This window comes from Microtus ochrogaster, chromosome 8 (genome assembly GCF_000317375.1).
Source record: "Microtus ochrogaster isolate Prairie Vole_2 chromosome 8, MicOch1.0, whole genome shotgun sequence".
Classification (NCBI taxonomy): Eukaryota; Metazoa; Chordata; class Mammalia; order Rodentia; family Cricetidae; genus Microtus; species Microtus ochrogaster.
Window position 1 is genome coordinate 38,066,902 of NC_022015.1, and position 12,932 is coordinate 38,079,833.

The 12,932-nt window shown below is 48.1% G+C and overlaps 1 protein-coding gene across 1 annotated transcript in view; it reads left to right on the plus strand.

The window, feature by feature from the left end:
- Tesmin (testis expressed metallothionein like protein) overlaps positions 1–12,932 on the plus strand; it is a 14,442-nt gene that overhangs the window by 763 nt on the left and 747 nt on the right. The window contains exons 2-8 of the mRNA XM_005351616.3: positions 2,155–2,313; positions 3,307–3,427; positions 5,056–5,129; positions 6,126–6,217; positions 7,904–7,994; positions 9,923–10,060; positions 10,750–10,925. Of these exons, the coding sequence (XP_005351673.1) occupies positions 2,155–2,313; positions 3,307–3,427; positions 5,056–5,129; positions 6,126–6,217; positions 7,904–7,994; positions 9,923–10,060; positions 10,750–10,925 (851 nt within the window). The remainder of the gene's footprint in view (positions 1–2,154; positions 2,314–3,306; positions 3,428–5,055; positions 5,130–6,125; positions 6,218–7,903; positions 7,995–9,922; positions 10,061–10,749; positions 10,926–12,932) is intronic.

The following is a 12,932-nucleotide window of genomic DNA, read 5'->3' on the forward strand; positions in this document are numbered from 1 at the left end:
CAACCCCCGTCCCCGCCCCGACCCGGATGGTGTTAGGGATGCAACCCAGGGTCTTTTGCGTACTCAGCAGATTGTCTTCAGCCTAGTCCTAAAAGTCTGGGTTTGTTTTATTTTATACATACTTGCTCACACCAAAGACTTTAATTTATTGACGAGTTCACTAATGATTTTTCCACCTTTGTAAAATAAGGGACAGTTCTTCAAACCTATGTAATGACGTCTGAATGAATGCTACTTCTCAGTCAGCTACTGTTCCTTGAAATTGCTAAGTAGCTGAGAATGACCTTGAACCTGAGACTCCCACCTCTACCTCCTGAAGGCCCAACCACACCCAGTTTATACAATGCTGGGGATCAAACCCAGGGCCTTGTTCATGCTAGTCAAGCACCCATTCACATCCCCAGCCCTTCTTAAAGGAAGCCCAGTACACGTGTTAACCTCCAAGGAACCCAGCTTGGGAAACTGGGTTCCTCATCCAGTCAAGTGTGTCAGGTCTAGAGTAAGCTTTCATGGAATAGTTTTTTAATCTCTGTGGAGATGACAGGAGCCTGGCTTTATACAGCATAAGTCACAGTCGCTGGAGCTCAGGGTCCAAAACTGCTGTTCCCTGCTTAATTTAAAGTTCTCCACAGGAACTTTAGCCCAGCCTTATCCTGAGGCAGAGGCCTCCCCAAGTTTCCTATGGTTCCAGATGCCAGCAGTTCCATTTACCCTAGTGGGAGCTCACCAGGCACCTTGTCTGATGGCCCTCCCCTAAGTGGAACAGGGAAAAGGGTGTGCCACTGTTGAAGACATGCTCTCTTTTAGTGTAATTCAGGTGCTATAGATTATTGGATGACAAAACACTCTACTTTTTGAAATTTTAGATTTTTAAAAAATGTGTTTGTCTACATGTGGACATACTGCATTCATGCAGTGCCCACAGAGGCAGAAGACAGTGTCAGATCCCCTGAAGCTGGAGATACCCACAGTTGTGAACCATCTGGTGGGTGCTGGGAACTGAACCCAGGTCCTCTTCAAGAGCAACAATTACTCTTAACTGACGAGCCATCTCTTAAGTCTCTCTTTGAACGTGTTGAGACTATTTTCTGATTCATTATTTTAAAAGAAGATAGGACATAGGTATATTTATCCTTTAAACAAATAGAATTGTTGTTTCTATTCTAGTAACTATTCAGAGTAAATCACTAACATCTTTTTGGTAGATCTTTTGGATTGTTTGTGGTTTTTTTGAGGCAGTTTCGTGTAGCCCAGGCTGGCCCTGAGCTTTGTGTACATGCACATGATCTTGGATTCCTGCTCCCCCATGTGTCTAGCTCAAAGGGGCTAGGATTCCAGGCTTAGGCCAGCTTACATGGCTCTTTCTATGGGAATCTCTTTCCTACATGTTCATGCATTTAAGTTTAGTCTGCTGTGGAACAAACGGTTCTGATATTTAGTGCTAATGAAGAGGCCAGCAACTGTGTTTGTGGGTCCAGGGAAGGTATTTCAGTGAGACTCCAGCAAACTACTCCTGGCAAGTTCCTAAGGCAGCAAGCATGCCCCTCCCCCAAAAGAAGTGTAAGTAACCTGCATTTCCATAAAATTTGAAATGTCTGAGTAAGGCTGTCACTCAAAATCTAGCTGCACTTTGTTGTCTTCTTGAGTCTGATCTAAATTTTGTAACCATTGGAATCTTTCAGCTTTTAAATCCCATTGCTTCTTAGTAAATGTAATTTTGTCATGTTTATTTTATAATTAGATTTATTCATTTGTGTGTGCCACAGTATGCATGTTGAGGTCAGAGAACAGCTTCCAGGAATTGATTTTCTCTACCGTATGGGGATCAAACTCAGGTCTTCAGGCTTGGTGCAGGTGCTCTTACGCACTGAGCCATCCTGCTGGCCCTGTTTATTTCTTTTTGATGCAGGCTCTCAGTATGTCTCTAACACTAGTCCTCTTCACACCCCATGACTGACGGCTCTCCTCAAAGGCCTTCTTCTGGGGCTGCTCAGATGCTTTACCCCCTTCCTTCCTCACAGGACAACAGTTCTGGTGCTGAGAACCAGGGAAGTCTTTGCTCTGAGGCTGACCCAGAGCTCTGACTTCAGTGTTCTGTGCCCTGCCACTGTAGCATGTATCCCTGCACTCGCTGATGTCACCTCGCTTTTCCAGGTTGAAATCAAGGAAGCAGGTAGCAATGTGCCAGGCAGCAACCCCGAAGATGCGGCTTTCCAGACCCCTCTGACTCAGGAATCCTGCTGCAAGTTTCCATCATCCCAGGAGGCAGAGGAAGCTTCCAGCTGCCCCCGAAAGAAAGACTCCAGTCCCATGGTAAGATCCCCGTGGGCCCTGTCACTGACTTGCTAAGTCAATGCTCTTTGTTCATCTACAACGTGAGAGAGTCAACTTGAAACCTCCATCTTTCACCTTTCACCCCCAAGATTCTCATCACCCCACCTCAGAAAATCAAGTAACGATTGGGACACTGCTGTGCCCCACAGGGGAGTCACCAAAGTCACACTGTCCATGTAAAGTACAGAGTTAGGAAATGAAGTAGGGATAGTCTAGGGGCAGCCTAAGTAAGCTTGCAGGATTGGTTGGCCCAAGTCTGTGCTTCTATAGCCTTCCTGCCTGCCTCCAGGTTGCCAGTGACAATAGTGTATAGGGTGTGGAGACTGTGTGTTGTCATTTCCTTCTCCTGCAGCTCTGCAGGCAGCCCTTCTATGCCTGCTTAGCCATAGGTGGTGTGCGTTGTACTTCTGGAACTGCTCAGGGCAGGTGACAGAATCACCAGTGCTTCAGCCAAGCTTGGGCTACACAAGTAGTGCACCCTCAGAGCCTTCAGCAGCTCCACATGAGGCCTGGTCGAAGACACAGAGGAAATAAAGTCAATGGGCATAAAAACTACCTGTCAGATAACAGTCTGGATCTGTGGCAAGAGGGAACAACCAGCAAATTAAAGCTAATTCTACAGATGTATTCAGCCCCCAAGGGTCTCAGAGGTGGGAAACTGGGATCCGGGGAAAAAGCTCAGTCCCTGTTCATAAGGCTGTGGATTGAAGGCCATCAGAAAGCAATCCCTCTCCACAGGCACATGGTCCTCCAGAGGATACAGTAGAAACCTGTGAGTGTGTAGACATGGCACAGGAATGCATGGGGTGGGGCTAGAGAGCAGCAGTTAGTGTAGAGGAAGACATAGAGAACATACCACCTTCTCACCCTGCCTGCCCCACATTTAGACCTGCCAGGAGCGGGTCTTCTCAGATTTCCTCTGTTCCTGCTCCAAACTGGAGTCACTTAACCGTCTTCACCATGTGGTTCTAGGTGATCTGTCAGCTGAAAGGAGGTGCCCAGATGCTCTGCATAGACAACTGTGGTGCCAGGGAGCTCAAGGCACTCCATCTGCTTCCTCAGTATGACGACCAGAACAATGTCCCACAGTCAGGTACCACAGCACACAGACTGCCCTGGCTCACCCTAGAGGTGGTGAAGAATGGGGTAGTGAATGAGTGTTAGTCTTTGTGTCTAAGAATGTGAGGAGGCCTAGGAGGAGGCTGTCCCTAGCTGGCTGGCCAAATCCAGGCTGCTGTCCAAGAGTCCAGTGGACCAGTAAGAGACCCTGCCTCAGAAAAAGACAAACTGGTGGATGGCTACTGCAGGACAGTCCTCGGGCCTCCACAGGCCAGTGCACATACAAGCACCACAGCCCCACACAGAGATGCGCAAGCACACACACACACACACTGACAGTAAAACAGGCCAGTCATGTATTAAACGAGTGCTTGGGCAAACCTGGACAATATCAGTTAGAGAACGGAACAAAATCGATCACCATAGCCTAATCTGTCTAGAGCACATTAAATGACTCTCGGTCTTATCTGGCTCCTCCACTGTGCCTTCTAGCAAGTGACAGCTCTCATCAGGATGGTTCTGCTTCATTCCTCCACACAGGGCAGAGGTGGCTCACCTGAAACGTTATCAGCCTACCCGATGGCTCAAGGCTGGGCCACTCACATGTGCTTTAAATGACTGGTCTTTTAATGGAAACAGTCTGTGTGATCAGTAAGGGCAAGCGATCCGTTCCTCTGCTTTCATCATCAGGCATGCCAAGGACTCTCCAGTGACCTGATAGTCAGTCACCCAGCCAATTCCTCACACTGACTCCAAAATTAACAAATGACCCCCAAAGGACTCGTCCACACCCTTTAAAGCTGATGAATGGCTAGAGAAAGATTAAATGATGTGGTCTTGCGCCTGTGTGTAACCAAGCCTGGCCTTGGCAGTGAGCTTCTCTGGGTAAACTCAGAGACCCAAGCTGCTGTGACAGAAGGTAACCTTCCAACAGTCTCAAGTCAACCAGTCTCTGTAGCCCAGGGCAAAGAGAAGTCTAACACTGCCTCCATACTCCCTCCTTGATCCAAAATGGATCCAATCACTTGGTTTCCTTTGAAAATGTAAAATGCCTCAAGGTGTCCAGTGAATCTACTGTGTCATGTAAGGACATCTTGGCACATGGTTTTGGAAACTGGGTGCTAACATCTTTTCAGTATAGTAGACCTCTGCAATGCTCAGACTAAACAGGTTTATGATTTTAAAAAACAGCAAAAAAATATAAGTTTAAAAATTACAATAACACAAAAGCGTCTATAGAAAAAGAAATCACAAAACCCAGGAATGCACATGTGTGACCCAGCCCTGGAAGGTAGAGACAGGAGGACCAAGAGCTCAAGGATTACATGCATGGTGAGTTGAGTCTGGGCTTTATGAGACCCTGTCTAAAAGCAAGGGGCAGGAGAGACAGCTTAGCAGTCGAGAGCACTTGCTGCTCATCTGGAGACCCCAGTTCACACCCACTTCACTGGCTCACACACTGCCTGTAATCCTGCACTCAGGGAGCTGACACCCTCTTCAGGCTTCTGTGGACATCCGCACATGCGGCATATACACACACACACATGCATAAATAAAAAATTAAAAACAAAAGGACTAAGATCAGGATAAGCCTTGCCTGTCTATGGTAGACCCACACTTTTCGATGCTTGCTGCCATTTCATGTCAAGTTTTTTCTCACAGATCTCCCTAAGCCAATGACAACTTTAGTGGGAAGACTTCTGCCAGTACCAGCAAAATTAAATCTCATCACACAGGTGAGTCATTTAGTACAAAACATACTCGATGTTGTCTCCTGGCATTTTCCTGGCTATACTTATTTACCTCAGGTTATACAGTTTACAGTGAGAGCCAGCGCTCATGGCACACGCCTATAATCTCAGCAGTTGGGAAGTGGAGATGGGAGGATCAGGAGTTCAAGGTCATCCTCATTTATATAGCAAGTTCTAGAACAGCCAGGGTCACATAGAGCCTTGTCTTAAGAGCAATGTCAAAATCAATAATAAAATAGTTACTATGTATTTGTCCCTTCATACCTGTGCCAGACACTAAGATGGAAGGTCAGTAGTAGGGACATGAGGGACTACAAGGGCAATGGTCGGTCACAGCATTAGCCAGGAGTCCCTTATGCTCCCAATGGCTGGCCCTCCACCTGAACAAACGCAAGCTCAGAAAGTTGTGCTAGCAAAATGTGGGGAGGGAATAGAGGATGCCTATCTGAGTGTTCGCAGCCGGGGATGTTTTTGGTCAGGTAGGAAAGGTGTGGGTATAGAGGTGGAGTCCAGCTACAAAGTCTAAAAGATAAACAATATTTGCCAGTGAGATTTAAGATATCCAGGTCTCTCTGTTATTCTGAGAATGTAGTATTTTTGGAATGCTTCTAGTCTGGGGACATTTGTAACTGATTTTATTTCCAACTATTTGTTTGTGGACACAAAGTGTTCCAATGACAGTGTCACCAGCCTCCAAGTGACAGCTGTATGCACTACACCCTAGCTTGTCTTTGCTGGCCCCAGGCCCCACCCCACCCTGACTGTTCTCATTATCCCTATGGTCAGACACTTTGTATCCTGCGATCCTGGGCCTGGGTCTAGGAATAGCTATGAGATGGTCTCAGCCTATGGGCTCAATGTCAGTGGACTTGCTGTGGTTATGAGACCTGGATATGGGATTGTGATATCCACCTGTTGGGGCTGCTGCTGACACTTCAGACACACACTGAAGAGACCGTTCTTGCTTTTGCCTCTATCCAGGTTGATAATGGAGCTCTCCCATCAACTGTCAATGGAGCTGCCTTCCCCTCAGGACCCACTATGCAAGGGCCACCCAAAATAGCTCTGGCTGGGTAAGGATTAAAATTGGAAGCCACTCCCTTTAATCAAGCATCCAGGATGCTGTTGTATAAGATGCACTTCCTGCTGCACTCTAGAATTACCTTTGCTGAAGGATCAGTAGTCATCTCCCCTTCCCAGCAGGGTCACTGACCACCTGTGGGTACATCAGTGGTGGCTCCTGGCCTCCCCTCCACTGTCTGCTGTCTTATGCATGGTCCATGGTCCCCTGGCTGTTGTAGCTCTGTCATGGTTTTTCCTGCACTTGGGTAGTACCACTCTGTTTCTTGATACAGTTCACACACGGGCAGCTGCTTATGTGATCATCTTTGCCCCATCATTTCACAGGGCAAGAAAGGGGCCTCTCACTGGGCAGAGGGCCTCTTCCTCTTTGGGGCACACTCTGAAATGGGAGTTGGTTTGTACAATGAGTGTAATGGTTTGCAGGGCAGGTTTTGTTTTGTTTTAGGTTTTGAGACAGGGTCTCTCTATAGTTCTGGCTATCCTGGAACTCATTATGTAGATTATGCTGGCCTGGAACTCATAGGTCTACCTGCCTCTGCCTCCAAGTGCTGGGAGTGACAGCCTCATGCAGCTCAAACTGACCTAAAAACTGCTATGAAGCAAAGATTGGCCTTGAACTCCTGATCTTTCTGCCTCCCTTTCCTGAGAGTTGGGGTGAGGTCTGTACTCCTCTTCTTTCAAATGTTAGGGCACAGGGCCATTTGGAGAGCGGAGCTTACACTGCTGGCTTGTGAGGCACCAGCTTGTCTGAGTCACTTGCTTTCTTGAGTTTTTGCTCACCTGATACTCTGTGGCTGCTTTCTCTTGTGGATTTCATCAGTGGGGAGTTTAGGTGAAGGAATTCTGGGGAGTTTAGGTGTGAATGAGCTTCCCCCAGAGTATGCTTCAATTATCCCTGGAGCTGTGGATCCCAAATTGGACTCTCCAGTTCCAGGGTCTGCTGCCTATGGAGGGAACATGGAACAGGACATCCCAGGCATGTCCTTGAACACTATTTTACCTTTCCATAAGCACCAGGGCAGGATGACCCAGGAGACATTGCCATCAGCCACTCTGGAACAACGTAGATGTAGAGGTGGCTGCTGTCGTGTACCAGAAGTGGCAGGTGCTTCACTGACAAAAGAGGATCACCATATTCAAGTGGCGGCTGTCCATGAGGTTTCCCAGGCAACAATGGGAGTAGACTGATGGCTGATGATGCCAGTACCTTGTACAAGAATCCCTAGATGATTGGGGTGTAGGAGCCTGAGATCAGGGAGAGTGCCATGCCCAGTTTCTCTTTGCTGCTACTTAAGTTGCTATGCCAACTTGACTTGACAGGTCAGGGCTGTTGGCAAAGGGGAGCAGTGTTGCCGAAAAGGAAAACCCACACTCTGGGAAGAAGGTGTGACACTTGGTGTTCCCCTCACTGCTGTCCCAGGGAGAGTGGAGGAGAGCAGAGGGCAGGGAATGAGATGATGGACGGACGGCATGTCTTCCAGGAAATGGTGCTGAGTTGCCAGGTCCTGGGTTATAATCAATGGCTTTACTAGTTTCTTTCTTCTGTGTTAGTAGACACCACACCCCACCTCTAATTCTGATTTTCTTATGAAAAGTCCAAAGAAAGTCCTTAAACTGAGTCACCTGTCTTTGTATGCGTGTTCTTATCTCAGGCTGCCTGTGCCTTTCCCTCACAGATACTGCGACTGCTTCGCCAGCGGGGACTTCTGCAACAGCTGCAGCTGCAACAACCTACGCCATGAGCTCGAGCGCTTCAAAGCCATTAAGGTAATGCACTTGACAGAGCTTTACCAGTGTTGTCAGCGAACGGTCTCCAGAGTCCAATTCAGACAGAAGCATAGACAGATGCAGTGACCTGGGCAAGATATAGTGATACCCAGCAACCGGAGGTGCTTCAGGGCTGCAGCAGAGTCTGGGATGCTCTAACTCATGAGCAGAGTCTATCTTGGCTCAGGGATCATAATTCTGGGTAGCTCCGTGCAAGGAGGTATAGTGTATTATCACCTGTGGGTGGGAAGCACTTGGTTGAGCCTCATAGACTTTAAGCTTTCTGTACTGGTATATTATTTGTATTTTAAGAAATAAAGCTTGCCTGAAGATCAGAGGGCAAAACAGCCACACTACTCAACCATACAGGCCAGGGAGTGGTAGCACACTCTTAATCCCAGGACTTGGGAGACAGAGGAAGAGGGATCTCTGTTAGATCAAGGCCACCTTGGGCTACACAAGATTGAATCTGTCTTAAAGAGAAACAGCTCATTTGGGATCACACGCTTTTAATCCCAACACTAAGGAGGTGGAGACAGGAGCTATATGGCTGGGCAGAGCCAGGAATATAAAGGGGAGGAGAAAGAAATTCAGTAGCGTATGGAGTCTGAGGTTGGTGGAGAGCTTTGCAGGATTGCCCCTTTGTCTGAGACTTGGTAGCAGTTATGATCTCTCTAGAGCTTGGCTGCTTTGCTTTCTGATCTTCAGGTTGAACCCCAATATCCATCTCTGGGTTTTTAGTAATCGTTCTACAATTTTCATTCCTCTAGCTTCAGGTACAAAAGGATTGAGACTTTCTCAAGGGGCAATGAAGCTGCTGGCTGACTGCAGGATCCTGCTGTGTATATGCCTTCCTGTGTGCACAAGGACCAGGGAATGGGAGGGATAGCTAGGCTGGGTCTGGCATCTTCTCCAGGGAGACACTTCCAGCTGAGGCCTGAGGGTATCCTGTTCAAGGAAACAAAACTGAGCCTTGGTCAGCCTGTCTGGTTTGGTTTCCCTAGAACAACAATCCCCCTCTTGAATTGCAGATATATCACTTAGAGCTGTCATAGCAATTCCAATATGGTCAGACTCAGAGGACAAAAGAAAATGGCCACACCCCGAGCTTTAGGGCACCAGCTGTTGCTTTTTATTTATCAGGGAGTGTACTCTGTTACTGTGAGATCAGGGCTCGCATGTGCCAGGGATGGGAGCATGGCTTATGCAGCTAGCTGCTTGAGAAACGATCAGCAGACACCCTGACGGCTACATGTTTGCCTAGATGTCGCCCAGCTTACTCCTCCCTAGCACCCAGCTGATGGAAATGAGAGGAAATCCTCACAGAGATTTGCCAAGCAAGTTCTTAGCAGCTTCATTCATAACAGACAAAAGCCGCCCCCAAGCCCTCAGCCCATCGGTGGTGGGATGGAGCGACTGCCAGCTGGGTGAACAGAATGTCACTCACCACAGGGAAAGACCAATGGTTCCCTCCACTGGAAGGAGTCATGTTGGCCTCACCCTTTTTCTGAGCCATGTACACACCACCTACCTAACACCCCTTAAGCTCCCAAGTTTGTCAACAGAGTGAAATGAGAGACAACATTCATTACAGAGAAAGACGGCTAGGTGTTGGTGTGAGTTGCTCTATGCCATGACCTCACCTGCCTCAAGCAAAGATGCAAGGCATGCTGGGAAAGTGTTTTTACCATGTACTATTCTTATAGTACGTAGGCGTGGCTCTCAAATGCAGAGAAAGGGTTCAGTGCTTCTAGAGCCCTGCTGCACCTCAGTTCTGTGTGTGGCATGGCCGCACAGAAGCCTTGAGACCTCTGGCGTGCCTTGAGGACACAGCTCCCTCAGTGACTTCCCCAGTGTGGCCTTCCCTTTCGTGGAGCCTTGCTTCTGGGTCCCACACATTTCCTGATGGTTCCCATGTTCTCTCTTAGGCGTGTCTTGATAGAAATCCCGAAGCTTTTCAACCGAAAATGGGGAAAGGCCGGCTGGGCGTGTCTAAGCTGCGACACAGCAAAGGGTGTAGCTGTAAGCGCTCGGGCTGCCTGAAGAACTACTGCGAGTGCTATGAGGCGAGTGGGCTTCCCGTCCTTCCTTCCCAAGGGGAACGGGAGGTGCTGTCAGCTTGATGGGTTCTAGAGTCACCTGGGAAACAGGTCTTTGGCCATACATGTGGGAATTATTTTGAAGTGGGAAGAAAGACCTGGCCATTGTGGGTGGTACTGCTCCCTGGCTGGGGTCCTGGACTATGTAAGTGGAGAGAGGGAGCTGAGCAGCAGCAGCAGCAGCAGCATCCATCACTCTGCTTCCTGATTGTGGATCCTTGATTGTGCAGCTGCTTCAGCCTCCTGTGGTCTTGACTCCCTCCCCCTGCTGGATGGTACCCAGGAACTGTGTGCCGAAGAAAGCCCTTTCTCCTTCCAGTTGCTTTTGTTCAGGGTATTTTTATCACAGCAACAGGAAACAAAACTATGACACAATTCTGTTTTTATAGGCAGGTCTCCTAGTTCAGGCTGGCCTGGAACACAGTCCCTAGCCAAGGATGGTGACCTTGAATGTATGAACCTACGGCCTCCACCTCTAGAGCACTTGCTTTATGGCCATTCCTTGATGCTGCCATGCCTGCTTCCCTCGCTGGTGAACAGCCTCTAGTATTAATCTGAACTAATCTGACCAAGCAGATGGGTGAAGGTAGATGTGAGTGCTGGGTGGCTTGCGGGAGGGGGAACCCTGGCTTCAACAAAGCATTTTCTATCATCAGGCCAAAATCATGTGTTCTTCAATTTGCAAATGCATTGCTTGCAAAAACTATGAAGAAAGCCCAGAGCGAAAACTGCTGATGAGCACACCCCACTATATGGAGGCTGGGGACTTTGAAGGTAACCACCATCTGTCCCCAGCCAAGTTCTCAGGACCTCTAAAACTGAGAAAAAATAGGTAGGTGCTCTGAACAATTAGACTGGAAGTTCTGAAGGAGGCTTAGAAACCACATCTGCATTGGCTGGAGCTCGCAGTGCATGCATAACACACACACTGGGCTTCCTTCTTATCTTAGCCTTTCTTTCCCTTTGCCCTGTCTGTGTATTCCTGTTTATACTTACAGGCTCTGCCCAGGCTGTTCACAGGAGTAGTGGTATTCTGATGTCTCTGAATGAGGTCAGAGTCTTGCTCAATCTGCCAACAAATGCTGGGTCCTACCTCTCCCTTCCATATTCCCTTCCTCTTCTCTTTCCTTGTCTCTGTCCATTTTCCAGGCTAAGGATAGAACCTAGGACCCAGGACTTTCTTCTTGAGCTGTGCCAAGCTCACTACTGACCTTTTACTGTGGGCAGCAGTACAGATGTGTTTTGGACACATGCTGAACTCTTAGCGGTAGGGACTGTGGTTGGATGTCTTCCCTTGGGTAGTTTTGAAGCCACACTAATCTTAGTCTCCCAAGGGCTGAGACATCATTTGATCATATATTAGACTTGATTTTCCTATTTAAAAATATTATCCCCAGGGGTTGGGAAGGGTCACTCTATAGGTAAAGGCCTGCTATGCAATCATGAGGACCTAAGTTCAAATCCTAGCTCCCATATAAAAAATCAGGCTTGATGGCCTATGCTGGTAATCTCAGTATGGGGGTGGGAGGTGGGGATGAAGACGGTTCCTGACTCATTGGCTAGCGAGGCAAGCCAATCGCTGAGCTTTCTTTAGGTCAATCAGTGAAAGACTCTATCCTTGAAAATCAGGTGGACCTTCTGGGGAGACCATGCAGTAGTAAAGCCTTGCTATGTAAACTGAGAGTGAAGTCTGCGTGGTTGTGGCAGGTGCCTGTAATCCCAATGTATGGGAGGCAAAAACAAAGGATCCCTGACTCAATAATATATATTCGTCTCAAAATATAAAGTCAAGGAATGATCAAGAAAGACACACAGTGTCAACCTCTGGCCTCCACACATGCATGCAATTACACCCATACATACAAATGCACCATACACTACACATGTACACACATGCACGCACACCCCAAAACCTAAACAACCAAAGGAAGAGCATTCCTTTAAGTGCTGTGCAGGTGGTCATCCAGGTATCACAAATGAGCCAACTTCATTCTGCAAAGCCAAAACTCAGGCTTATTTGGTTAAAGATGTGAGATGCACTCTCACCAAGACTGCATCCTCTGTGATGCTCTCTGCATCATGGGACCAGCCTCCTTTGAGGTTGTTTGAGGGTGTCAGTGTTAGCCCTGCTCATAGGTGGTTGGGTAAGTCTCCCTGCTCTAGAGCTCAAAGAAGAAATGGCCATCCCTAAACAGTCAGCGCAGACCAGGCCAGGACTCTTCAGGGTGTCCAGGGTGAGGTGAACTCATGGTATGCCCACAGATGTGACAGGGGAGTCTCAGAGTCACACAGCACTTTGCAGCTCGTAATGCCCTGCAGACCCCCAGCCTGGCTGTCACACTGTCAGCTCTCCTCTGCTGACTAATGCCGGGGGCTGAGAGCATCTGTACACTGTCTGGAAGTCTGACATCACCAAGCCCTGTGTGACCTGTGACTTTGCCACTGAAGCACATGAGCCTCTAGGTCTGTCAGTGGCCTTCACACTGAGACATTTATACTCTGCCAGGGTCCCTATGCTGCTCTCCCAAGCCCGACCCTCACACCTTCTTTTATTTAGTTATTTGCTTCTGGTGTGTTAAAACAACATATCTCCCTTTAGCCCAAGTGGGGACACAGGCCTGGGCCAGTGGGCTCAGCACAAACAGAGCTCCTTTTATTAGCAGAAAAGCACATGGCACCTTTTTAAAAGATGTCTTTTGGCAATTGTATGCTTGTATGGAATGCATTGTAATCATAGTCTTCCTTTGGCTCTCTTTTCCCCACCCCATCCTTGTGACCCTCTTCTTCTGAACTAGTCCTCCTCCTCACTTATATTTTTGATTGTGTGTGTGTGTGTGTG